The sequence below is a fragment of the Lytechinus pictus genome, chromosome 8, assembly GCF_037042905.1.
Source record: "Lytechinus pictus isolate F3 Inbred chromosome 8, Lp3.0, whole genome shotgun sequence".
NCBI classification, from domain to species: Eukaryota; Metazoa; Echinodermata; class Echinoidea; order Temnopleuroida; family Toxopneustidae; genus Lytechinus; species Lytechinus pictus.
Window position 1 is genome coordinate 21,982,921 of NC_087252.1, and position 27,547 is coordinate 22,010,467.

At 38.1% G+C, this 27,547-nt stretch overlaps 3 protein-coding genes across 3 annotated transcripts; all 3 read left to right on the forward strand.

Moving 5' to 3' along the window:
* Positions 1-294: 294 nt before the first annotated feature.
* LOC129266715 (muscarinic acetylcholine receptor M4-like) lies at positions 295-9,572 on the forward strand. The gene is made up of 2 exons (XM_054904531.2): positions 295-1,158; positions 7,119-9,572. Exons 1-2 carry the CDS (start codon positions 382-384, stop codon positions 7,419-7,421), a joined length of 1,080 nt encoding a protein of 359 aa, XP_054760506.2. The 5' UTR covers positions 295-381; the 3' UTR covers positions 7,422-9,572.
* Positions 9,573-15,702: 6,130 nt separating this feature from the next.
* LOC129267015 (5-hydroxytryptamine receptor 1B-like) lies at positions 15,703-19,031 on the forward strand. The gene is made up of 2 exons (XM_064103205.1): positions 15,703-16,618; positions 17,504-19,031. The coding sequence occupies exons 1-2, from the start codon at positions 15,833-15,835 to the stop codon at positions 17,804-17,806; spliced, it is 1,089 nt and encodes a 362-aa protein (XP_063959275.1). The 5' UTR covers positions 15,703-15,832; the 3' UTR covers positions 17,807-19,031.
* Positions 19,032-19,471: 440 nt separating this feature from the next.
* Positions 19,472-23,599, forward strand: LOC135154894 (5-hydroxytryptamine receptor 1F-like). Its single transcript, XM_064103121.1, has 2 exons — positions 19,472-20,396; positions 21,442-23,599. Exons 1-2 carry the CDS (start codon positions 19,617-19,619, stop codon positions 21,745-21,747), a joined length of 1,086 nt encoding a protein of 361 aa, XP_063959191.1. The 5' UTR covers positions 19,472-19,616; the 3' UTR covers positions 21,748-23,599.
* The last annotated feature ends 3,948 nt before the right edge of the window (positions 23,600-27,547 follow it).

The window sequence follows — 27,547 nt, forward strand, 5'->3', positions numbered from 1 at the left end:
ACGGGCCGCCAATCGATGAATGACTAACATGAAAGAACAATTCTGATTGGTTCCTAGTAAGTCTACTGAGCAACACGCGTATGCAACGATGATCTTGATAGGCCATTTTATTTAGCGATTAAACGTATATCTTAAGCTCTTACTTAATATCTTACATTGAAATAGTACCAATCGTCTTTGATTCTTTTGATCTATTGAAAAAGTGATATGCCTATCAAAGGACACTGCCTTGTATGATATACCTTTCAAAGGAAACTGCCTCGTATATAAGTCGAAACATTTTAGTATCAAAATACTACCTTAAGTGATGGTCAGCAAGACGGCCACTGGTAAAATTCAAAACTTTAGAAACATATAATTTCCAGCTTCGTAGTGAGAGTCATGTACGGGGACGGGAATACGACCGACGTTCTTCAGGAGCAAGAAACAGCGACGGAAACGGATGAGAGACGAGGTATCCACGCCCTACTCCTACCGCTGCTCCTAGTGGCCCTCATCATCACGACCAATGGTCTCAGCCTGGCAGCATTCGCTGTCGAGAAACGACTCCGTGGCTACAACAACTACTTCATCATAAACCTTGCAATCTCGGATTTTCTCTTCGGGATCGTCCTGATTATCCCCTGCATACACACTTATCTTGGTCATTTTCCACTCCCCGGTGATGACTGGTGCAGCGTTTTTAACGGCGTCAACAGCAGTGTCGAATTCGTATCTATTCTGATCATCGTCACCATCTGCATCGATAGACACCGAGCGACCTACAATCCCATCGGGCATTTCACCACAAGGAGCAAGCGAAAGGCGATCTACGCTAACATCGCCGTGTGGGTTGCTTCGCTCCTTTTTTGGTTCTCGTTCTCGACAATTCCTGAGTTCATTCTTGGGTACACCAGTAGTTCAGCTTGTTTACCATGGTATGCGAAAAACCCGACCATTCATTTTGTGACGATCTGCATGCGGTTCACCGTGCCTTTCACCATCATCCTAGTCCTCTACATACGGATCTTCGTCAAGATTCAGCAGACGGCGGGTCGGAAGCACATCCACAAGGAGTTTGTTGCCAGCATCAGCCAGTCAGGACAGGGGAAATCGGAGCAGGAAGGCGAGGAGGATGGAAATGACATGGAACAGCGCCCTCAAGTTACCAAGGAGAAAGTAAGTATTCAAGCAGTCCAATTATTCTGCAAACACAGACTTAACTTTGACACTTTAACGAATATTATGGGCAATTCCATAAACTATTTACATCCGACCCCTATATGTGGGACCTTCATGAAATTTTCTGTCTCTGATTATTTGTTCTTTTGACAGTCTGTAAGTTCTCAAAGGACCATGACTTGGTCAGTTATGAAGTGAAGTAAAACCTGAGAAAAAGGGGGGTCGGATGTACATAAATTTTGATTATGGCTCTCAACTTGCAGTGGCGTAACAGGCGGGGGGCAAGCTGCCGCCCCCTTGGCGGTTTTCACCGGGAAAATAAAAAAAAACGGGAAAAGAGAATAGGGGGAAAGAGAGAAAGGGAAAGGGGAGGAAAGAAAGAAAAAGAGGAAAGGGAAAAATGAAAAGAAAGGGAAAGAAAGAATGAACACAAATAGGGAAAATGGAAGTAAAGCGGGAAAAGGAAAAAAGAACACGTGAGGAAATACAAATATCCTGAAATACTAAAACATTAGCATGATTAGCAAGATAGTGATTTAAAATCAAAAGATATGACTCAATGGCACTGGCAAGAATGGCGTTAAAATGGGAGAAAAAGGCAGAAGAAACGGGAAATAAAGGTAGAACCAAAAGCTCAATTGGAAAATCAAAATATAGAAAAAAGGGACGAGAAAAAAAAGGAAATGACTAAATAACAAGACCGGGTTGCCGAGGATTGAAAAATATAAAGAACGGGAAGAAAGGTGGATGGCGTCTATATAAGCCTGCTAAATTTTATGCAATAATGGTCACAATCAGGACAAACAATCCTGAGAAAAATCCTTAACCAAGGGCTAGTTATATCCCCCGATATTATGTCCTAAACTTAAGTAAAGCTTTGCGCTGGCTAGATTTACCGTAAAAAGCCTGTTTACTTTGGCTAAATTTTCAAAGCTTTCAAGAGTTAATTTGGCCCGCTGCTTTTTATACTTTATATCAACGATTTTAGAAGATCCTCGGAGAGTAGAATTTAATCATTTTTAAAAGCCAATTTTTTTTATGGCTCGCTTCGCTCGCTGGCGACTTTTACAAATTTATCCACATTTTGCTATGTTGTGCTGCCTCAAAATATCCGCAACTGCGTTGAAGTTAGTATGTGCTGTGTATGTACCCGTGATTTGATAAAACAGTGGCCATCTGCAATGTTTAAAAATATCACGAGGTTCCGGGGGCTCCGCCCCAGACCAGTGACGGCACCAAGGGGGAGGCACTGAAGACATTTGCCCCCAGTGAGTTGGCCCCACCCCCGAAATTTTGAAAAAAATGTATAATAAATGTTGTCATAAGCATCCTACAAAAGCTGCAAAGTGCTACAAAACGGCTTTTTCGTTCCTTAAATTTTAAAAATTTTATCATCCATTCACTGTTAGCTCCCAATAATGTCACTAAATCTTTCAGGTCATTATAAAACATTCAAAATGTCGCCCGCGCTATACACGCACGCAGTAGCTTTTGACTAAGATAAGTAAATTATCTGTTCAAATGGGGCTTAAAATCCAATTTTCAAGTCAATATGCCTATGCTTCTCGCGATTAGAGTTTTCATTATTCGTTTTAGCAAGATACGATTCCTGCCTTCTCATAATTTTCATAAATAAAAAAAATTCATAGAAGTTTAATTAGTTGGCCATCAAATTCATGATTACAAAAAGTGCTTATAGAACGTCCAGTTATCATCTCAGGATGTCAAAAATTTCAGCTTTCGCTTCGCGCTCGCATTATTTATTTGGTGAGATATCATCTTCATGGCCCAATGCAAACAGCTAGTCCCTAACAGGTCTCTGTTCAAGTCAGTAGGATCTACATTAGAAAATAATAGCTCGCGCTTCTTGCTCGATTTTGAGAATTTTGCAAAAATATTTGTGTGTTGACCCGCCCCCAAATGGTTTTTTTGCATCCCCGAGGTTAAAAATCCTGGGGCCCCCATTGCCCCTGACCCGGTCCGCAAAGCACTGGCCCCCGAAAGTTCTAACAAAAAAGAAAAGATAAAAAAAGGAAAGGAAGATGTGAGATATGATGTTATTTTCTGAATACCATGTCAAAATCAATCTCAAATTTAGATGCTCGTGAAAAGTTGATTATTTTTCTCGCTCGTTTCGCTCGCTCGGAACTTATATTTAGCATCTTTTTGATGCTCGCGCCACGCTGTGCCCCCTCTTTTTTTTTTTTTTGGGGGGGGTAATTATCACGAATTGGGCTTCGCCCTAATGCTCGGGGCACAATCATAAAAATGTATGTTCATACCATGATATGACCAGAAAATTTTTGGCTCTTGCCCCCCATGGCCACCAACCCCTGTTACCGGCGCCCCTGCTCTCAAGTGGGGAGGGGGACTCACGGGCCGCCTGCCCACTGGATCCGCCACTGCTCCCCAGGGAGTGGAAATTGTGCACTTTTCAAGCTGGATTGAAATGAATCAAATGACCAGGGTAATAATATGCTTTAAAGCGCGTTGAGCCGTTATGGGAAAAGCACTATAAAAATAAGCTATCATATCATTATTATTATAGATGTTTATGCACTGAGTTATAAAAATGCTTAAGCACTGATGATAACCATTGATATTTTGGTATTACATTTTAATCCTGATTGATTAAATGCACCATAGACACTCGAAATTGATATAAGTAAGTTATTATTTATATATCATGGTAACGAAGCAAGCTAATTATTTGAAATGGCTGAATCCAAAAACGTTAGCGTCTTAAGGGCATACATTTCTGACTCAATCCTCTGAAAATAAGTAGGGTTGTTACATCCACAAATGTAATAAACGCCCATAAATGTAATAACTTTTGGCGAATCTGTTCCAAACTATAGCATTCATATGGCGCAAAGGCACAAAGTCTCTTCTCCAGACCCGTATATTTAAAACATTATGACGAATCTCCCAAGACCCCATAGTCTTATCAATGTTGAATAACATGGAAATATAGCGCAGTCCTTTCTACAGACCCAGTTATTTCAAACTTACAAATCATACAAAACCAAAAAAAATAAAAATCTAAGACCCAACAATCCTTTAAACTAAGAACCTGAAATAAACAAAGGTTTAGAATGTTGGCTTTATTCCAGACCTTATTATTTCAAAAATTAAGAAAATAAATCTTCAAAACAAGGATCCAATCACATCCTGATTCCTGTGAAATAAAACGAGAATTAAAGCATAGTCTTTCCTTTAGACCTGGCATGATATTAGGATTTTTAAAAACAAATAAAAAACGAGATTATTAGATTCTACCATCTCCCTTACAATGAAATAAGCAGCAATCAATATTTAATTTAGTAGGGGGTCTTAGTCTTAAGGTTAATTTTCTGTTGTGTTTTTTAATGTGTTTTTAGAACTGTGTGTTGTTCATTGAACAACACACAGTTCGTGTGTGTAGCTTTGAAATTAAGATAAATTTATCCTTGTGTAGCTTTGAAATTAAGATAAATTTATCCTTGTGTAGCTTTGAAATTAAGATAAATTTATCATCTTGCAGCCTTGAAATCAAGATGAATGTATCCTCATGTAGCCTTGAAATGAAGATAAATTTATCCTCCTGTAAGCTTTGAAATGAAGATAAATTTATCCTCGTGTAGCTTTGAAATGAAGATAAATTTATCCTCATAAAGCTTTGAAATGAAGATAAATTTATCATCGAGTAGCTTTGAAATGAAGATTAATATATCCTTGTATCAGCAAGATGAATTAATCCCTATAATTGAAATAGATTTGTATGATATATTTATTTGATGTTATTCCTATTAAATGGTTGTATTAATTCAAATGCTGTTCCCGTTTGTTTCTTTTATTGTTAGAGATTTGCAAACATACATTGAATTGCCAATAGCCATTAAATAGAGTGATGGGGAGAATGTGTAGAAGAGAGAACAAGTCATACAAGTGGTTGTTAAGTGCAAAAATGTAAAATAAATATTGTGTAATGAATATGATGAACATTTGAAGAAAAATGAACAAAGATTCGTTCATTTTGAAAAGATTTACTGTTTCAATTAAAACGCTCTAAACCAATATTCTTTCACTGGGTCTAAATTCTGAGGATAGGACTTAGTTTTGAAGTTTTTTTTTCATTAAAAAAAAATATCTTGTCGGAAGGAAAGACTACGCTTTAATACTCGTGTTACTCCTCAAGAATATGATAGGGTCTTATAATTTAAAGATTTTTCTTCTTGTTTTTAATTCAAATGACTAGGTCTGGAATAAAGTCAACACTAAAAAACTTTGTTTCTATACAGGTTTTTAGTTTGAAGGATTGTTGGGTCTTAGATTGAGATTTTTTTGCTTTGTTTTGTAATATTTGGCATAAAAAAAAAAGGTCTGGAGGAAAGACTACGCTACATCTCTATATTATAAGCTAAAACAACATCAACAAAATTATTCAGCATTGATAATATTGTGAGGTAACTTTGCCTAGAAGCTCTTTAAAAATATTTTTAATAACCGAGTCCGGAGTAAAGACTTTGCACCTATGCGCTATATGAATGCATCACGACAGGGTTTTGGCTTTGAACAAATTCGTCGAAATATCCCTTCAAATTGATTAAATTTGTGAGTAAAGTCATTATTACTTTTGTGGGTGATCAAAAATTATTACATTTGCGGGTAAAGTATTATTATATTCAGGCGCGGATCCGGGGGGGGGGGGCCGAGCCGCCCCCTATATTTTGGCAACCCCCCCAAAAAATGTCCTTTTAACTTGAGAGAAACGCTGAAAAACAGAAAAAGTACGAAGGAGGTATTATACCCATGTTTAATTTGCGGCCTCGTAACGGCCGGCCCGATCCCCACAGGCCTACTCGCAGTGGCACTGCATTCTGTTGGTTCACATGTAAGCAAATCCCGCTACCGCAACTGACATTCTCCTTCACTCCATCAACGGCCGATTAGCTCTGCATAGGATTAACATATGCGCACAAGCAGGCCGTAAAACAATATTTAAAAATGCTTAAACAGGCGCACGCAATAGATACGCAATTTGTTCTTTATTCGGAACGTGCTAGAATTATCCAGTTTCTTCTCGCGCTTCGCGCTCGCATCATTAATGTAGGAAGATGCTCAATTAGTCATCCTTTTCGTGATTTACGAACCATAGTGTGTCCCATTTTTAGGTCTAAATCTCTTTTTTTTCGCTCGCAATAAATGTTTAGTTATATATCTATCCTGTTTATAACAAAAAAGTGCTTAGAATGTGCATTTTTAAGGTCAGAATGTCAAAAAATTTCAGCTCGCGCTTCACGCTCGCATTATTTGATTGATGAAAAATGTATTGTTTTTATGGGTAGCTGCAAACAGTCCTTAAGGTATGTTTTCCCATCAGGCTAGAACGTATGTTAAACATTTCTGATCGCGATTCGCGCTCGCAGTGATTATTTAGTTACATAAACATCTTGTTCACTATCACAATCATTGCTCAGAATGTTCAATTCTCAGGATAAAATACATAAAATTTCCTAAAAAGTTAGCTCGCGCTTCGCGCTCGTACTAATCAATTCGGGCTTATATATGAGATTATTATTTATTTATGTTTTGTGAGAATAAAGCTAACAAGTGACTATTAGGACTACCACTTCAAAGAAACAAATAAAAATCAACTTTGAGCGGCCGATCGGCGAAAATATGGGTAATTTTTTTTTCGCCCCCCCCCCCTTATTGGCGAAAGCTGGATCCGCCCCTGATTGTATTACATTGTGGGTAAAGTGTTGCTACTTTTGTGGGCGTTGTTACATTTGTGGGCGTTATTACCTTTGTGGGAATTATTACATCTGTGGGTGTAACAAGGGTCCACTACTTGCTTCGTTATGACTTTTTTTTATCCTAACCCTCCCACCCCCATATTGATGCATGAACTATTGGTATACATCCATCTTTACTACTTTTATAAGAATGTATTCATTTCAATATTTTCTCTATAGGGAGGTCAGAAAGTTGCCAAGCGAGAATCGGCCTCTGAAGTTCGCAGCGCCACCAAAACGCTTCTCTTCGTCGCCATAGCTTTCTTCATCACGTGGTCACCAATGTCCATCGTCACGATAGCCTACTCGATCGACCCGGCTTTATTCAATCCGCGGCTCCCGGACTGGTTACACCTGGTACCGTTGTGGCTGGTCTACGTGAATGGTCTACTCAATCCGCTTTGCTACGTTGTCTCGCAGCCGCTCTTTCGAAAAACCGTATTTGGTTTGATTTCCCACCCTATCCGCTATTGTCGTGGTTAACGTAATCATGGATAAATATTTGATTGATTGATTGACCGATTTATGGATGGATGGATTGATTGATTGAATTTATTTGGCAAGTCCCCACAACATATATACAGTAGCATAAATAAACAACAGGCTTGCACCGGATGTTCCACAAAGCTCGAAAACTTATTTCCAATGGGGTCATCTCAAGTAAAAGATATTCTTTCAATTTTCTCTAAAAATTGAAAAAGTCTCCTGTTTTCTTTAACAGATTTAGGTCATTGGGGAAGAGAATTGCAATGTTTTATAGCATTGTAATAAAAGGAGTTACCAATACTACCTGCTTTTGGGTAAGCAGAAGTTGAAATGGCTGTTTCTTGTATTATAGTTATGTAATTCGGTAACTAGTTTAAAGTTTGATCCAATAGAATGATTCGATCTATTGTGATAGATTTTATGCATGTAGTGCAGAACAAGCTGTTTTGATCTTTTGTTGACTTCAACAAAAAAATCTGCTCCAGAGAGTTCGGTGTAGTCAACTAGGGTTCTGGGAACAGAACAGTTAATGAATCTAGCCTTTTTATTCTGTATAATTTTCAACTTCTTTTGATCGGATTTGCCTTTGCCACTAAACCAAGCAGGGTTAGCAACACAGAAAATAGTCTTGCTTTCTGATCCATACAACTTTGATACCTGTACATACATTTCAGACGGGCATTCGCCTTTTTACGATTGATTCTACTGAAGACAAACATTTTTATCCAGGGGGTGCTGATGTAAATTTGACGAGCAAAAAAAAAAGGAAAAGGATTTCACTATAAAATGAAGGTCATTTTGGTTCCGAGAAATTTGACAAGCAAAAAACAAAAGGTTTCTATACAAAATGTAGGTCATGTTGAATACATTTCTCCATTTTGTCACACCTACATCCAATGGGTGCTGCCTATATGGAGAATAACATACGCACCCCCCCCCCCCCCCCCCCGCCGTTTCACAGGGCCATGGGCATACAACGTTCAAAAGACCAGCAGAGTTTCTATTTTTTATTCCCTGCTTTCTTTACTTTAAATATTTTTGAATTATATTACAAATACTTTGGTGGTAATTTCATTAGATTACTGTCCGAACTCATTTTGAGATCGTTACCACAGCTGGTAGGCCTATATTTAATTCCAAACTTATACGTTTACTTAAGTTAAACCTATGAGATAAAAAAATAATGCCCAATAGCCTACGCTAGCCATGGCTTAGCCTAGCACTTTGTCTTCTCATTAATGACAATTTGATAATTTTAAGATAAGTTTAAGAATTGGATCTAGATATAGATCCAAGCCTTAGGTATAACGTTAGAAGGCTGGTAATTCGAGGGTGCTGATTCATTCATGGCATGCAACATGAACGACCACAATTAAGTCTACGCGCATGCGTACTCTTATTCCGAAGACGCAAGTCATAAATATTCATATTGGGGTCCGGAACTGTTGTGGGAAAAATAATTCCGCCCCCTGCTCTTTTACCGTTGCTTATATGTATCATTGTATAATTATTCACATTTTCAATTTATTCTTAGTGTTATGTATTATACAACTTTACATAGTCCCTTCATGTTTTTCAGCACAAGAAAATGAATAGGAATGTTACGATATCCGAAGATTACAAGATCTTTATGTTTTATCTTGTTTTATCATTGTTTGGGGCACGTCTTGCAAAGAGTTAAGCTCGATCCGATCAACCTGAACTGTATGGAAATCCATCAATGTCATAATTTTGTCTACAGGAAAATTGCAAAGTGTCCTTTGTAAACAAACAGAAGCACACTGACTTTTCATGAAAAACGAAGAATGTGTGAATATACATCCTATCTAGCATAGACTTTGAACAAACATGCATTTTAGATGTTGAGGAGCTGGCCTTCAATAGTTGTGGTTTATCGGATCAATTGTAACCCTTTGTAAGACGGGTTAATTACTTGTAATCTGTGTAATTCAGTTGTTTTCATTTGCACTTTACTGTACACTTTTTTATGTGTATGCGTCAAGAGTCCGAGAATGATTTTGGTATTTCAAAGCATAGACTAGACTAATACAAATGATTGAATTGCATGAAATTGAATTGGATGTAAGAAAATTGAAATTCAGTTTTAAGTCCATGCACATAATAAACTCAGACATTTTCTCTTTCCTCTAATTTCCATCCTATGACAGGATATCCAAAGTTTTAGTGTCCTTGTGATATGTAGGATTCATTGTAAGAGAAGACAGAATACGAAATCAAGAGAGAAAATGGCATTACTAAAGGGGGCAGAAAGAGGAGTATCAGATTAGGTACAGTCACATTTCCCCTGCGGCGGCCTTTTGGCGAATCGAAAGCAGCCCTTTTAATACTACCACCTATCATGTACATGTGAGTAATTCGTTTAGAAACACATAAAACGTCCCTTTTTTTCAGTTCGCCGGATGGGAAGTGTGACTGCACCACGAACGTAAAAGATAAGGAGAGGAGAGGGGAAATTGAAGAGAGAGAGAGCAATGCATTAGAGAGGGAGAGGGGGAGACATGACATTTAGGGAAACGTGCAAGATGACAACATAATGAAGGTTCGACAGGTCGAACAAGTGTTGGAAAAAGCTTTCATGATGGTATTCTGTTCAAGAAAAAAATACATATTTACGATTACCAGTAACCGTCTCGCATGACTTGCCTAAGGAATTAGATTCAATTAAAATGAGACCCAATCTCCATCTTTATTTTATCATCATCCTAATTCTATAGTGCCATATTCCATGTAACAATGAATAAGGGAGATGGAATATGTGTATGGTTTGGAGCGGATCGATGAATTAAAAGATATTGATAAAAAAAATTAAAAAATACATGGTTGTAAAGACCAAGACAATTGCTTGACATTGGTATCCTTATTTTGACACATAACCAAGGATTGGGGAGAATATCGCAAAAGAGCTACATGCTGGTAATTTCAAGTCTGAGCTGTTTATATTTTCCCTGTACAAAAACGCTATATGGAAAAAGAGATACATTTTGACTGAATTTCAATGCGCGCGATCAGTCAAATCGTCGTATCTCTCTTTTACGTGCAAAGTCAAAGCAGTGCCGATACGACGGTTTGGCTGACCGTGCGCATTGAAATCGCGGTCAGTCAACTTTTTGGTGTCATTTGAAAGTTGACTTTATTGGCTTTCCATATATATAAGTCTTTCCCTCCAAAGTGATATAATTTTTATTTGGCAGCCATTTCAAAAGTGTATAGTTTCTTTTTTGGGGGGGATTGGAGAGTAATAATATTGGGAATGAAATTCTAACCCCATTTAAATGCTTTAGGGCTATATCTTTTACAGGGAAAGTATATGCGTCTCGTAGCTTTAGCTACTATAACAAAGAGGACAAGATGGCCATGTAAACATCGGTAAGTTAAATCTCATCTTCTCATAATGAATTTGTGTAATTTTTTATTAATATTGTTTTCAAAATATAATTAATATTGAATAAGTGTCGGAAATGAAGTTCTAGCCCATGCTGGTACAAGAACATTGATTAGCTAGTGGCAGCATAGTTGTAAAATCCATGTAAGAAAAGTCACAACTGTTCGGATACTAAGCGTATATAAATCACCAGTTTAACCATTTTGCCCATTTTGGCGTGACATGGCTAAAAGAAGACCCTGTACAATGTGAGTTAGGGTGGTGACGATGAAGATGATGGACCAGGTGGTGGTGGTAATGATGATAATGATGATGGTGATGATGATGATGATGGTGATGATGATGATAATGATGATTATGATGGTAATAGTGATGATGATGATGATGATGATGATGATGATGCTCGATGGTGGTGGTGGTGCTGCTGATGATGACGATGATGGGGAGCATGACTGTGATGGATATGATAATGATGATGGCTTTGATGTCAGACGAAAAAGAAGCACAACCTTTGACCTGTTTATTGCTTCCGTTTGATTAACTGATGAGGGTGTATACATCTGCCAGATGAATACGAAAACCCCAAAATCTCGACAGGTCGAGTTACGTGTAGGACGTAAGCTGGTTATTTGTCTGATTTTCCTCCCTTAACATCCTTAACAACTGATGGATGCACTACGAATTGTGGCATTTTAGCGCATGTGCCGTCTTTCTCCCTAACATTTTGTTTCATAACACACCATACACAATCGCAAACCCACACTATAGTCACACACACACTCTCCCACAAATGCACGCGTACACGCACCCACACCCAGACATGCACGACCTTCCCTTTGGCTTACAGACTTAATATTTACCCGTGAGATTTCAAAGAGAGAGGCAAAATATAGCTTCTAACGAAAATGAATGTCTATGTTGATATCTTGACCCCAGAAATTTAAGAAGGATTGCTTCAAAGACGTTTTTTCTATCGACTAAGAGATTCGATAGATTCTCATCGATTTTTGTTTTCCTATTCATGACATCGATTCATATACTTTTTCCGTTCCTCATTTTCGCAAGGACCATCGTTTATCCAGGCCATCAACTATGAAGAATGCGCCATTGATCTACAGGTTCAAACTCCTCCCATTACCGTCAACGAATCTGAATCGTTCTACGTCGATTGCATCATTTCTGGATCCCCACCCCGCTCTTACAATGTATCTCATTGGTCAACGATATCGAGTCAGCAATGAATACGCAGTATGTTAACGTAAATGGAGGAATCCGATTGGTTGTTGATGATGTATCACGTGATGATGGAGGCGACTACGTTTGCAGAGCGAGCAATTCATACAGAGTAGCGGAAAATTCATCAGATTGGCCGTGCTATGTAAGTTGTGTGCCTTCTTCATTACACGAAAGAAATATTAAAGCTTTGCTAACGGGTCAATAATGTAAATCACTTTTTAACTTATCATTTAATATTCCCATCACAGAATTGTAGTGGTCTTTCTTGATTCTGAACCTAGGAAATACAACTTTGGAACTGTATCGTATTAAGTACCTTCTCTCGATAATGTTTTCACTTTCACTTTAAAATAGCCTTTTGATAACTAATTAGGCCTACCTTACAAATTTAGCGAAAGACTAGTTTATGTTGGTATAAATACAGCATCACGCCTACACTTCTCAATTCCCCTGGGTTGGTGACCTCTTCATGCATTAAGATATTCTAGTATTTGGTTGTAATTTGGTTGTAGTTTGACCCTTTCTGGCCAAAAATTTCCCTCCTATAGGAATTACATCATTGTCACCCCCAGCAAGGCACGTAATGGTTATTTTTTTAAGAAACTCAAATGAAGGGAGTGAAGCGACCGACCTTGTCATGTGGGCATTAATGTATTTTCTAAAGTGAAATTGAAGGATTTTTTAAAAATGTTGGTGAATTCTGTGAAAATCTTCCTTCCAAAAATGTATGTTTAAAAAATTTCCTGGGGGCAACTACCCCCCCCCCCCGGATGCGTACAACCATATTAAGTCAAATGGTCAAACCAGCAAAGTATATCCAATATGTTATTGGTCAAGCAAGAAAAGTGGTAGGTGGCGACTTCACCTTTGACCTTCTGACCTTAAAATCAAGAGAATTTCTAGGATCTATGGTAGTATCATACACACCAAATTACATGAGCCTAGGTTAAGTTAAACTGAAGTTATCGCGTTTACAAAGACTGCAGAAGGGTAAGATGAAAACAGGTCAGTGTGATCTTTACCTCTGTTATTTTGACTTCAAAATCAATAGGCTTCCTGTGATTCATGCTAGTATCATACACACCAAATTATATGAGCCGAGGTTAAGTTTAAAGTTATAGCATTTACAAGGACTTCAGAAGGGTAAGATGAAAACATGTCAGTTTGACCTTGACCTTGATATTTTGACCTCAAAATTGATAGGCTTCCTGCGATCCATGCTAGTATCATACACAATTATATAAGCCTAGGTTATGTTAAACTTAAGTTAACGCATTTACAAGGAAAAGTTAACGGACGGACAGACAGACGGACGGACACCGAGCGTGATACCATAATACGTCCCTGTAGGACGGGCGTATAGAAACTACTTTCGGAAATCCCGCTCATTAAACTTATAATCTGCAAATTATTAACTCTCCTCCCCCTTTATTAAACTTATAATCTGCAAATTATTAACTCTCCTCCCCCTTTATTAAACTTTTAAAATGATAATTAATGCTTTATATCGAACATAATGTAAAAAACCCCATCATTTATCAAGTCTCCGCTACATAAAACCATTCGTAACTTGAGCTATTTATACAAAACAGTAGCACAAATAATTAATACATGAAGGAACTCGGGCAGGACCGTCGCTATAGGGGGTGGGGTGCGACATCCCCTCCCCCACTACTCTGGATATCGTCGGTAATTCTGCGCTACCGTCAGAAAAAAATGAAAGGGGCAAAAAGAAAAAAAAAAGGAAAATGGAAAGAGGAGAAAGAAAAGAAAAAGAAAGTAAGAAAGAACAAAATAAGGAAGAAAGAAATGAAGAAAAAGGGAAGAGAGAGAGAGAGAAAGAAAGAGGAAAACAAAATAAAAGGAAAACAACATGAAAGAGAAAACCAGATAGAGAAGGGGCGGGGTAGACGAGGTTTTGAATAGGTCCGTCCGCCCTGCTTGTAGGTGTAACTAAAAATGCGGATCGTGAGATGTTGGAAAAAGGATTTACTGTCTGTCACCCAAGCGCAGGTCTGTTGGACTGATTGATGTCTGTCGGAAAAGTGACGAACTGTCGGCACAACAATTTGTCATTTTCCCGACAGACGTCTTTTTTACACATTTTTCACAAATTATTTTACTCCTTGCTCTGGAATTTCATGACAAAAAAAATTGTCACATGCAACATACTCTGCCCACTCTTTTTTTTAAGGGGAGGGGGTCATCACGCTAATAACGATCTCTGTGATCACGCTATTCCCGCGTAGAGCTTCGCGCTAACGCACACGAACAATCACGAAAAATTATGTTCACACTGCTTCACATCATATGACCGGGAAATTTGGCTCTTGAACCCCCACCGGTCACCGACGCCTACTACGTCCCTGTTACGCTCTACTACTGAGCCATCACACCGATTATGTTTTACTAATCTAAACAATACATCATTGTTCTATAAATTATAAAGGCAATTATTCATTTTCTATGACATGATTTGAACGCATAAATCAGTTCAAACTCAAGGTCTTCGTATAAAATTGAGAAACTCTGATTGTGTGTTCATAATATTACTTTGTACAAATGTATGCCTCAACGAAATCTAGATAAAGATCAATCAATTCTAAACGGAGAAACTAAATCGTTCTGAAAGCATCAATAGCAAATGATTGCCTCTTTCCCCACAATCTTTAAAAGGCCGCACCACTATTAATTTTAAAGATGTTTTATAGATCTTTTATTGAATATAAAAGAGATGATTCAGAATTAAGCCGTATTCAATTGGGTGATATTGATTATATTCTTTACAATTTAAAGTTTGTTTTCTTCGGAAAATATCAAGAGACTATTCTCAACCTTCATGTATGATACACTTAGCCTACTTGAAGATTAGTGTTGACAATGTAAAATGAGGTTGTCCTAGGTTTTTATAAAGCGAAATAATATCCTTATAAAACATTAGAAATCAATATTTTTTTCAAAAAGTAGAAACCGACGGTCAACGAAATGCCTTACTATATCATTTTCCCTATTCATTGGGAGATCGATTTTTCGCTTGGCCAAAGAACACGCTATAGGGACGGTAACACAAATATTTGTGATCAATTTCAAATAGCAAAAACGATGTTCATAGTTTGATAATCATCATAATGGGTATGTTGATCATTATACTATTTTGACCGTTTTCTCGTTTCGGCATTTGTTAAATTCTTTTTTTATATTGATTGTAAATATTTGTGTAAACGGTGCCCGAAACAAATTTTATTAGATATAATGCTCAATTGTTAAGATTCTTTTTCGGTTCTAAAACTACATTAATTCATTCCTGTCATCCCAATCTCCCTTTCTCTCCCTCTCTCTTCCTCTCATTCTTCTCTTATCCTCCTCCCCCACTCTTTCTTTTTCTATCTCTTCAAGATTTGCCAATGAGGGTTCATCGCTCTTATCATCAAATCAATAGATTTAGTTTTATTATATTTTCAATAAGTGCTTTAGATTAAATGAATTTTTGAATTATGACGATACTAAATGCACTTAGTTAAAATATAATGCAAAACCTTTATAAGTTGAAAAAAAATAATATTGCCTCTCACGCGAATGGGGCGTGTAATTGGCGCGACTGCAAATATACATATATTTAGTCATGGGTTAAATAGAGTTGTGCAGCATTTGGGAAATTAGATCAGACCAAAGTGGCCAGAGACCTATAAGGGTATCTTACAAACGTCTCTAGAAGAGTTTTTTTTTTACCAGGAAGTGTACTTGTCAGATCACAGAGCCATCATCGACCATGGACGCTGAAGGCAATACAACTGAGTTACTTCAAGAACAAACAGAAATAGCAGGTACAGAACTTACAGAAGTAGGTACAGAGCCTGATAGAAATGGGTGGATCCCGTTGTTACTCCTGCTTTTCGTGTTCATTATGATTGCGATCAATGGTATCAGCCTGGCCGCCTTTGCCGTCGAGAAACGGCTGCGTGGCTACAACAACTACTTCATCATAAATCTCACTCTCTCGGACTTTATCTTCGGGTTTTTTCTCGTCATTACATGCTTACACATGTACCTTGGGCGTCTTCCCTTTCCCTTTCCGGTTAGGTGCAAGGTGTTCTACGGTGTCAGCAGCAGCATCCAGTTCGTATCTAACCTGATCATCGTCACCATCTGCGTTGACAGACACCGGGCAATCTACGATCCCATCGGACATTTCACAAGACGAAGAAAACGAACGGCGCTTTACACCAACATCTGCGTGTGGATCGTTTCTTTTGTTTTCTGGTTTTCATTCTCGACAGTTCCTGACTTTTTCCTGCAGTTTCGGCTCGGTTCAGAGTGTTTTCACTGGTATTCTGTGTTCCCAATCGCCCAATTCTCGACCGTACTGATCCGCTTCATCATCCCTTTCACCATAACGTTGATTCTCTACATACGGATCTTTATAAAGATTCGAAGGATCGCCGGTGGAAGGCACATCGACAAGGAATTTACTGAAGACACCGCAGTGTCAGATCATAGTCTAGCGGAAGATAATTTCAAGGAAAATAAACAGCGCCCTCAAGTAAATACAATATCTGTAAGTAGCACACTCCTCTCTGTTCCGTTTAGGTGAAGTCACGCGGGAACGATTTCAATAACATAGATGTATTATCAAATGTCATTCATAATGAGCAACCGAGAAATATTTGTCGAAAAATGGTGAATCAAAACGGTCCTGGACTCTGGACAAACGACATATTTGCAATTTTCCGTCAGCTCCGAAACTTAGGACGAACTGCTTATCCGGCTCACCAATTGTCGGCAAAGTCCCCCGCAGCTAGTCATTGTCATTCGAGTGGCATTTTCAATAAATTTATTGTGTTCGAAAATTCTGCGTGGCGGTGAGAAAACTGTTATGTTAACCAAACCAAAGTTGCCTATTAACAATTTGAATTGTCTTGTTAGTTAAAAATCAGTTCCAATACATTTATAATTATTATATACCTAATGGATACGGAAACTTTATACAAAAATTGGGATAAAACGAGTAACTACGCTAAAAGCCATGTCTGCATAGTTTGGAAGAGTATATGAATGCCACTTTTATGGACTTATGAGCAATTGGTTCACAAAACATCATGATTTTAACTAAGACCAAATGGTTTACTGTGCTTTTACCAACCTTGCGAAAGAAAGACATCACGAAAATTAACGTTGTTGTCTCAAGACAATGCCATCGGCGATAATAGCTAACACATTCTCATATCTTAGAATTGTTTTCTTCTCTGTTGCGATTCATCTGGACGTATGCCCGGAATGTCGTAGGTGTCACAAAAGTTCATATCTTTCTTCATTCATATATATATTTACTTGTTTTTTATCGTTTAATTTATTGAGTAATTGACTATTTTGTTGAGGTGCTTCATTAATTTTGTTCGCTTACAACTGCCTGTTTGTTCATTTGTCGGTTCCTTTTCTCTAGGGAGTTCAGAAAGCTGCCATTCGTGAGTCAGCCTCTGAGGTTCGAAGCGCCACCAAGACTCTACTCTTCATCGTATTGGCCTTCTTCATCACGTGGTTGCCAATGTCTCTTATGTCGATTGTCATCACTATCGATCCAACGCTCGGCTATCCGCGGATACCCCTCTGGGCTTATTGGATACCTATATGGATCATTTACTTGAACGGTCTACTCAATCCAATTTGTTATGTCATCTCCCAACCGCTCTTTAGGAGAACCGTATTTGGTTTGCTCTGCCATCCTATCCGGTATTGTCGTTGCTAGGATAATTACCCCCACCCGCCTTCACCATTACACAGATACAGAACCACCGTTTATTACAAAACGTAGTTTCAAAATCTATTGTAGAACATTTTGGACTGTATAATTAAACACACGTTCTGTTAAGATAAAAGATGTGAATATGAACACGAAATCACTGTTTGTCATCGAGTTCTATGGCGAATTAATGCCCCGACACTTTGATTTGTTGTACGATGTTAATAAGTCTAGTAATCATTCAGGTATATGTTTGGTGACAAAATAGAATTGGTGTTATGTGGTAACATAAACAAGAGATTATTATCCTTGTGCTTACTCGCGCAGGCGCACTATAGCCCGTTTTTTTAAGGCAATCTTAACTTGTAGAACATGTCAAAATTCGGTTTACATTGCATGTTTCTTTCGTTTACAGCGGTCTATTGTCTTACCTTTATTCGCCATTCCCAGAGAGTTTTAAATGGTTTGAATGTCGAATGTACTTATGAAATGAACCTGTAATGTTAGAGATTGGTGTCACAATTGGCTATCCATAGTTAAACCACAAAATTAGGCCAGAGTTGTAAAGTAAACACGGGTTCAGAATATGGTTCCTAGTCTCTTTCTCACTCTCTCACACACATATTACAATGTTTCTTTCTTTATTTTACCATCACTATCGTCATCATCGTCGTCGTCATCACCATCATCACCATCATCATAATCAAAAGCATCAACACGACCGTGACATATTTTATGGTCTATTTTTCGCTAAATTTATTCTGCAGCGTGGTCAAAGACAAAGGATATTGAGAAAGATAAAAATCTTGGGGTGCAATATCATTAAAATTGATAAAGTATGTCATAACCTTTTCTGTTTCTAGGGTAAGTTGTTACGAAAGCGTAGTTGTGTCCTTAAATGGCAAAAATGATTTCAGTTACCCAACACCTGATGTCCTAGCAATACTTTGCTTTGCTAAAAATAAATTCCTTCTTAGATCGACCTACAGGTAATTGCCGTTTCTCTTTTTACATTCTCCTAGGAAAATATAACATCTTTAAGGTGTAAATAGAAGCACTTTCTCGCGTAGGCCAACGTCTTTGTAAGAACAGTTGGAAAAAAATAAATATCCCTAATAAAAACTAAATTATTTTTTTCAAAGGCGAAAAATGAATTAATCAGGGACTCGTCGATATCGCTGCCGTACAGGTACGGGGGCATCGGGGCGCTGGCCCCATAAGTTTTACGATCAAGAAAAAAAAAGGAGGGGGAAAGGAAGGGGAAAGAAATGGTGAAATGTGCTATTCTATTTCAACATGATCAATACCGCGTCAACATCTATCAAAATTAAGAATTCTCAATATTCTTATGAGTTATGAACCATTGATTCAGGGGTGGAACCTGGATATTCCAAAGGGGGGGGGGGGGGGCATTGAAAAAAAAAGGTTTTCACCAATACCTCTATTAACCAACAGATCGATATATAGTTACACAACCCCTTCTCTCCAACCGTTTTATACAGAAAGCTTCTACTTAATATCCTACAATGAAATAGTACATTTCGTCATTGATTCTTTTGATCCTAACTATCTATTGAAAAAGTGATATGCATATCAAAGGACACTAGCTTGTATGATATTCCTTCCAAGGTAAACTGCCTCGTATATAAGTCAAAGCATTTTAGTATCGAAGTACTACCTTGCGTGACAGTCAGCAAGATCATGTAACCCTATCTGGATTGGGTTTAATACGAATCTAACGGTAGTACGTTTTCCTTCATGTAACGATTATAGTGCCACTGGTAAAATTATAATTTCCAGCTTCGTAGTGAGAGTCATGTACGGGGACGGGAATACGACCGACGTTGTTCAGGAGCAACAAGAAACAGTAGCGACGGGAACGGATGATGAGAAACGAGGTCTCCATGCCCTACTCCTACCTCTGCTCCTAGTGGCCCTCATCATCACGACCAATGGTCTCAGCCTGGCCGCCTTTGCCGTCGAGAAACGACTCCGTGGCTACAACAATTACTTCATCATAAACCTTACAATCTCGGACTTTCTCTTCGGGTTTGTCATCATCGTGACATCCTTGCACACCTATTTTAGACGATTCCCATTCCCGGGTAACAACTCGTGCCGGATCTTCTACGGTGTTGTCAGCAGCGTCCAGTTTGTATCAAATCTGATCATCATCACTATCTGCATTGATAGACACCGAGCAACCTACGATCCCATCGGGCATTTCACCACCAGGAGCAAGCGAAAGGGGATCTACGCGAATATTTCCGTGTGGGTTGCATCAATCCTTTTCTGGTTCGGATTTTCGACGATTCCCGACTTCGTCATGGACTTCAACAACACGTCCAGTTGCTTCGTTTGGCATTCCGTGAACGCGATCGGCCAGATAGTACCAGTATTCATCCGGTTCATCATCCCTTTCACAATCATGCTGATAATCTATGTGCGGATCTTCGTGAAGATCCAAAAGATAGCCGGTAGAAAGCACATCGGCGAAGAATTTAATGGGGACACTTCATGGTCGCGGCAGAGCAAATCGGACGGCGGCGACGACGCTGATGATTCCAAAGAGGGTCCCATCACTACCATAGAATCTGTGAGTATTCATTAACTCCATATCAAAGCCCGTAGTCGGGGGGGGGGGGTTGTTCAGGGGTTCGAGCGAGCCCCTAACTTGAAAATTTTCAAAAGCAAGAAAAATATGGGGAGGAAAAGGAAAGGAAGTGAAAGGGGTCGAACCCCAAATTTGAGAACCGTGCGTGACTACAGGCTTGCATACTCCTTCATAATTCCATTCCTTTTTTATTCATAAGGGAGTGCACAGCCCTGTGTTTGGATACGGTACGTCAGGAGACAATGCAATTCCAAGAACATAGTCATCCTGCATAGGCAAAAATCAATCGCATTCCATCTCCATGTTTTTCACGACACCATACAAAAAGTTGGTTCCATAAAAAGGAAGAAGAGGTCGACTTGATAAAAAAACGAGTGACTTATACGCGCACTTCGATCGAGAGTTTTCAATGTCTTGAAAGCAATCCCGGCATATGGTACACTCCTTTTCTCGTTCAGAAGACTGGCCTCTTGGGAAAAAATGTAAGTCAAGGCCCTACCTGGTCTGCTTCGGAAAATGACAGAGATCGTAAACACAGATTCAGGGATGTGGGCCATAATGAGGCAATGGATTGAATAAAGAGAGCATTACGTATCCATTATTGTCATAAAAGTTAATTCATGTAGAGGTGTGGCGCCCCAGTGGATAAGTCTCCTTGACTTTGAACCAAAAGGTCTAGGATTCCAATCTCAGCGCAGCATCAATCTACATCCAGGTGTAGTAAATGGGTAGACCTACCTGGTTGGAAGAAATTCCTTGAATGCTCGAGCGTCTGATCAGGGTACCCATACTAGTTCCGGGGTAATTGTATGCAGCGCTTAGCAACATTGCATTAAGAGCTACATAAATGTTCCATATCTTTATCATCATTTTTATTATTATTAATTAATTCTTTATTCTGGTGATGCACACAATCAGTTACTACGTACATGTATAAACCAATGTTGTAACGTCCCGTATGTAAGCTGACATCATACATATGAAATTCATGACTTTTATTTTTATCCATGAATCTTTTCCCAATTAGGGTGGTCAGAAAGCAGTCAAGCGTGAATCAACATCCGAGGTTCGCAGCGCCACAAAGACACTCCTCTTCATCGTCATCGCTTTCTTTATTACCTGGTCTCCAGTTTCTGTCATCTCCTTCATCTACTCGATTGAACCGACACTCATCTATCCACGGCTTCCTGACTGGGCGCTTTTGGTACCCGGTTGGCTGGTCTACGTGAATAGCCTACTCAATCCGCTTTGCTACGTTGTCTCGCAGCCGCTGTTCCGGAAAACCGTGTTCGGTTTGATCCGCCACCCTATCCAATATTGCAGAGGGAAATAATCGTCGGTTTCATGTGATTGTTTTATTTATTTATTTGTTAAAATATCTTTATACAGGATAACAAGCTCAGATTGACTGTTTTTCAGCATGGTCCTGTTGACATAAAATAACAAAGATAAAAGTGTAACTTAGGTTCTGTACAAGTAATGAATGAATTAAATGACATTTAAAATCAGAATTTATCACTAACACAAAAGTTGTTCAAAGATAACATTAATTTTTTTTCTCGAATTGATGAAATGAGAAGTATTATCATGTAGACAATACAATAACAGTAAAATATAAACTAAGATGTATGATATCATTGACATAGTAAATAAAAAAATCAACAAAATTTATGAAGGAAATTAGGAATCTAATTATTATTGAGCATATCATATTAGACTTAAGTAGAAAATTTTACAAAATAAATATCACCAAGCAAAGTAATGGAAGCGTATTTGCTAAGAGTACGAATTATATTATATAAATACCATTCGTTCTAACATTGGATAACACAAATCATTAACACAATCAAAAAGAGAAATATAGAGTAAGATGGAACAAAAAAAAAGCATCTAGTACTAATTATTGAAATTAAACTTCTTATAAATCAATTTAAATGTTTCGACAGTTTGTGCATTTTGGATATTATTGGGTATGTCATTCCATCGTTTGGCACCGGAAAATCTTAAAGTAAGGAAAATTGAAGGTGAACAACGGGTGCAACTACGTTAAGGCTATCATTAGTTCTTGTATGGTAATTATGTCGGTCACAGACCATTTCAATGTCATTAAAAAGTGGGGGATTGGCTAATCCATGTATGCATTTAAACATTTGTGTGGCAAGAGAGCATTCTTTTCGTTCATCAATATTAGTCCAGGTAAGATTTTTACAGGTGTTTTAAGAGAAATGTTTTGATCAAAGTTATGTAACGTGCGGCCCTTTTTTGTAATCTACAAATTATGGCGGATTTAGAATCGTTGCATTTGTGATTTAAAGTCTAATAATCAATGGACTGAATCTTACGATTCCCACTGTCTAGGCTCCTCATAAAGATCGGTTAGGTTCTAAACTGTTAGAGCAAATTGGATTTAAAAATATACTTAACATCCAAACTCCCCTGTTTGGGACATCTTTTGAAAAGTTCTATTCGGAACTAACACCAGATATTGAGGTTGCAATTGTGATTTTTCTTATTGCATAATCACAATTAAATCATCATGATCACTGGTTAATTCAATATATTGTTGAGTAATAGGAACGTAAGAATTAACTTGGTATTTTATGGATTGGCATTAGTATGTCACGAACACAAAGTGAGGTAAGGTAAAACAAAAATATTTAATTTCTGATGAGATGGTATCTATTTATATGGGTATATATGTAATGTAGTTATTTGTTTCACCACTCCCATTGATTTACAGCTACGAAATCAACGACAAAATGATTTGCTCTTGTCTATGTAATACTTGTGAAAACTGCCCGTTGGTTTGTCGGGTATGAAACGGTATAGATGGAAAATGAAAAGGGTTATTATCCCCCCTGTATGTTTGGAAGAAATTTATATCTGTTGAGAACCATCTTTATTGTAAATTTTTTCATTAATATTTTAGTTCAAAGTATATACTTGAATACTCTCTTTTGCTATATATTTGAGGTTCACGTGATTAATGCATCTTGTGTAATGACACGGCAGATCTTGGCTATGATATATAAAGTTATATTTATTTAGACAGTAAAGTATATATAGATTTTGTGTTACATCTATGTATAAAGTCATAACAAACTGTCACTATCAATAATTTGACATCATGAACGAACTTCACTCTGTCTTAAACATACTAATCAGAATACTCTCAGTATGATATGCATTATTTGTTTGTTGTTGTTCATCTTGTTCTTTTCTTTTCACACTTAGCGTCAAATCCCCCCATCTTCTTGTTTCTTCTTCTTGTTTATCCTTTCCTTATTATTTACCCTTTTCTTTTCTTCATTAGACTATTTGACTTCGACCTCTGTATTCGTATAGGAAAGAAAGTTGTTGATTGTGACGGTGTTTGTGCTGATTTCGAGACGACGACGACGACGATAATACAGATTATGAACATTATTGTTGATGTCGTTATCAGTGGTTGGTGTGGATGATGTTGCTGATAGCATGGGCGGCGAAGCAGAGGATTATCTTTTGTGTTTGGGGGACGCAACAATAGATGTTCCCCAATGGACAAAGGATAAACCTCTCCACCGCCCATGGCTGATAGTGATGATGATGATGATGACGATATTGGTGATAGTGATGATGATGGTGATGATGATGATAGTGATAGAGATGATGTTGGTGGTAATGGTGATGGCCAGGGGCGGATCCAGGATTTTCAAAAAATTAATGATATTTCGTCCCCGGAAAAATTTGACAACCAAAAAAAAGTCTTCACTTTTGAAAGGGGAGGGGGGGCACACTTCTGTTTTAATGGCATTTTTACATTACAAATTTTAATTTTGCTCTTCAAGGGGGGGGGGGGGCGGGCCGGCTTTGACCCCCCCCCCCCCTCCTGGATCCGCCAGTGGTGATGGAGGTAAGGATGATGAAGATGATGATGCTGACAGTGATGATAATGATGATTGTCACGAAACCAAGCTGAAGTATATTCTCGCCTTGACGCAAAGAAATACCCGTGACTAAAAGCTTGCGAGAAGAAGTTGATTTTATTACAGGTTCAAGACTTCAAGATGAATCTTCCACACACATGTGTATATATTTCAACACAAGCGCAATAAAATACCAGCTCTGAGACATACGTCTCCCTCTCTTTCGTACCTATACTATCTTCTGACTAAAAGTCACTTTCCTTCCACTACTTATAACGTACCGTTACATAAATGTATCCCACTGTTACATAAAAATATATAAAGGAATATATAGAGAATTCTCTACCCTATGTTTCTCCTTGTCTGAAATTACATAAACTACTCTAGCCAATCAAGGCTCAGGACTGACTTATATAAGTTATAATATTCCTTAGCTTGGGGTGGAGATAAAGGGATACATAGAGAAACTACTTGGAACCAATCATCTCACTCTACCACCTTACATAAGCATTTGGAGGTGCCTTTAAAGAAATACATAACGAAACTTCTTTGAACCAATCACATCATAGGAGTCCCTTACATAAGTTAAGTTGTTCCTTGTCTGGAGATGGATACAAAGAGTTACAAAGAATAACCACTTTTGGCCAATGATACTATAGGGCTATCTTGCATAAGTGTCTGGAAATTAACTAAAGTTTTGTAAAGAGAAACTCTTTCTGACCAATGGCAGTTTAGTACTTTCTTACATAAACTGTGTTTTTCCAGACAGGGGTAATGAATGTTTATCCCTCCCTTGACGTTTGTATCAAGGACAAGAACGTAAATTCTGGCATGTGAAATGGGTTACTGTATATACTATTAGGACTTTCACATGCATACTTTAATCTTAGGTACACACCTATCATTTAGAAAGAATATAATTTTACTGTGAGGACTACTTCGTCACAATGATGATGGTGATAGTGATGATGATAGCGATGATGATGATGATGATGATGTTGGTGGTAATGTTGATAGTGATAATGATGGTAATGGTGATAAGGATGATGATGAGGATGATGGTAGTGATTGTAATAATGGTGATTAGAATGATAGTGGTGATGATGAGGAGGAAGATTGCGATGATGGTGATGATGATGATGATGTTATTGATGGCGGTGATAATGGTTATTGTGGCGTTTATAGTGCTGATTTTAACCCCGATCACCAGGGCCCCTACTCTTATAATTAACGTAGAAGATTTCACCTTTTCCCTGCTGCATCAAGAAATACTCCCAATTTGTCAATACATATTTGTTCATCAAAAACAACAACACACATACACACAGTCATGTGCTGTGCCATCGACGCTATGTACGCATATAGCCTCACTTTTATTTGATACATACAGACGATACAATCAATGTAGGTTCTGCCAATCAATAATGTTATGGAAAAATGTCATTTTCCCATTCGAGTTGGCCTAGAGATTTGAATGAGCTATAGCGTAAGTATGATGGAAGAACATTTCATCATGCAACTTTGATCACGTGATCTTGAAGTGATATCATTTGGTTGTGGAAAGAATGCTCCAGTGAAAAGTTTGTGTGTAGACCTACGTCGATGTGTAAGAGTGCGTGTTTGTGCGGGTGCAAGCGTCGTAGTGTGAGGGTGATCAAAGGGTGTGTGGAGGCGTGAGAGAGGGTGTGAGAGGGGTGAGGTCAGTGCCAACGAACGTAGAGGGCAGCAACACACATCAGTGTTGCTCTAAGGAAGGTCAACTCAATACGCGCATGTAGCTGAGCTGCGAGCACATTTTATCATTCATTCCAACGAAATCAAACGCCGATCAAATACAACATATTAATAGCGATTACGAAAACAAAATGAAAGAATATGATGAAATGAAGAGAGTTGTATAACGTTTAAAAATTTTTTTTTTTTTTATTTCAATTTTTTAAACATGAGGTAATACTTAACAATTTAGAGATATAATTTAGATAAACTAAAATCTTTATCGAATTGGTCATTGCTGTTATCAGTGATTTCATTAGACGGCAGTATTAGGTTTTCGCCAAAACTATTTTTGTGACCACTCGCAAAGCATTTCGGGATTGATAGTGACAACCTTATTTTTTTCTGAGCTCTTCGCTGAGCCCATCATCACTGTATGCTTAAGCTACGTCTTCTGCTTAGCTCCCAACCTCTAGCACTGGTTGTACTCGGCGGACGACGGGGAGGCCAACCCGTCGACCAACATTTACCCGCAGCCCATAGCTGCGACTCTGATATTTTTTCTATCTAAGAACCGGCAGCAATGGATATAAATTTTATTCATCATCAGGCCTAGGCCTATGTTTTTCTTTTCAGCATTTTCCCAAAACTTCTAAATCTACATCCCATCATTAGACGGGTCAATATACGACCAAAAATAGCCTTACCCGGAACAAATTGCAACAAATGATTTTTCAACGGTATTTTGTACTATTTGACCTCAGGAATAACATACTAAAAATCTACCAAAATCCGCATACGGGAAAGTGGTTATTTTCAAGATGGCGTCCAAGATGGCCGCCATTCACTGAAAATGGATACAAATGACACATTATCCACCATATAATCCTAATTCGGTTCATATTCCATGGTCTGGGGGTAAAAAAATTGATTTAGGCTAGAATGAATTATAAGCCCTCCAGTGTACCAGGCAAATCTAAGATGGCGCCCAAAATGGCTGCCGTAGGCTGAAAATCCACAATTCATCTAAATTTGTTTTTATTCAATGGTTTTAAGGGTGAAATAGTACATTGAAACAAGTTACAAGGACAGCCAGTGGTCTGGTGTGTCCAAGAATCCAAGATGGCTTCCAAGAATGGAGTTTAAAATGGCTGTTGATAATTAAAATGGACATAGTTCATTTCATATCCGCCTGGGACATAATGATTTTGGTGTCTAGACCATGATTTCAATGGTCAAATAAGACATTGGGACAAGTTACAAGGACAGTCAGTGGTGCAGTATGTTAACAAATCAAAGATGGCTTCCAAAAATGGAGTCGAAAATTGCTGTTGCTACTTAAAAAAAACCCGACATAGTTTGCTCAATGTCCAGAAATATGATTTTTGTGTCTATACCATGGTTAAAATGTCTACTGTCTACCAGACAGTATTTTCTTTGATAATTTCGTTCTTAATAATGTTTCCACTACCAAATTCTTGGGTGTCCTTATCGACAACAAATTATCCTGGAAGC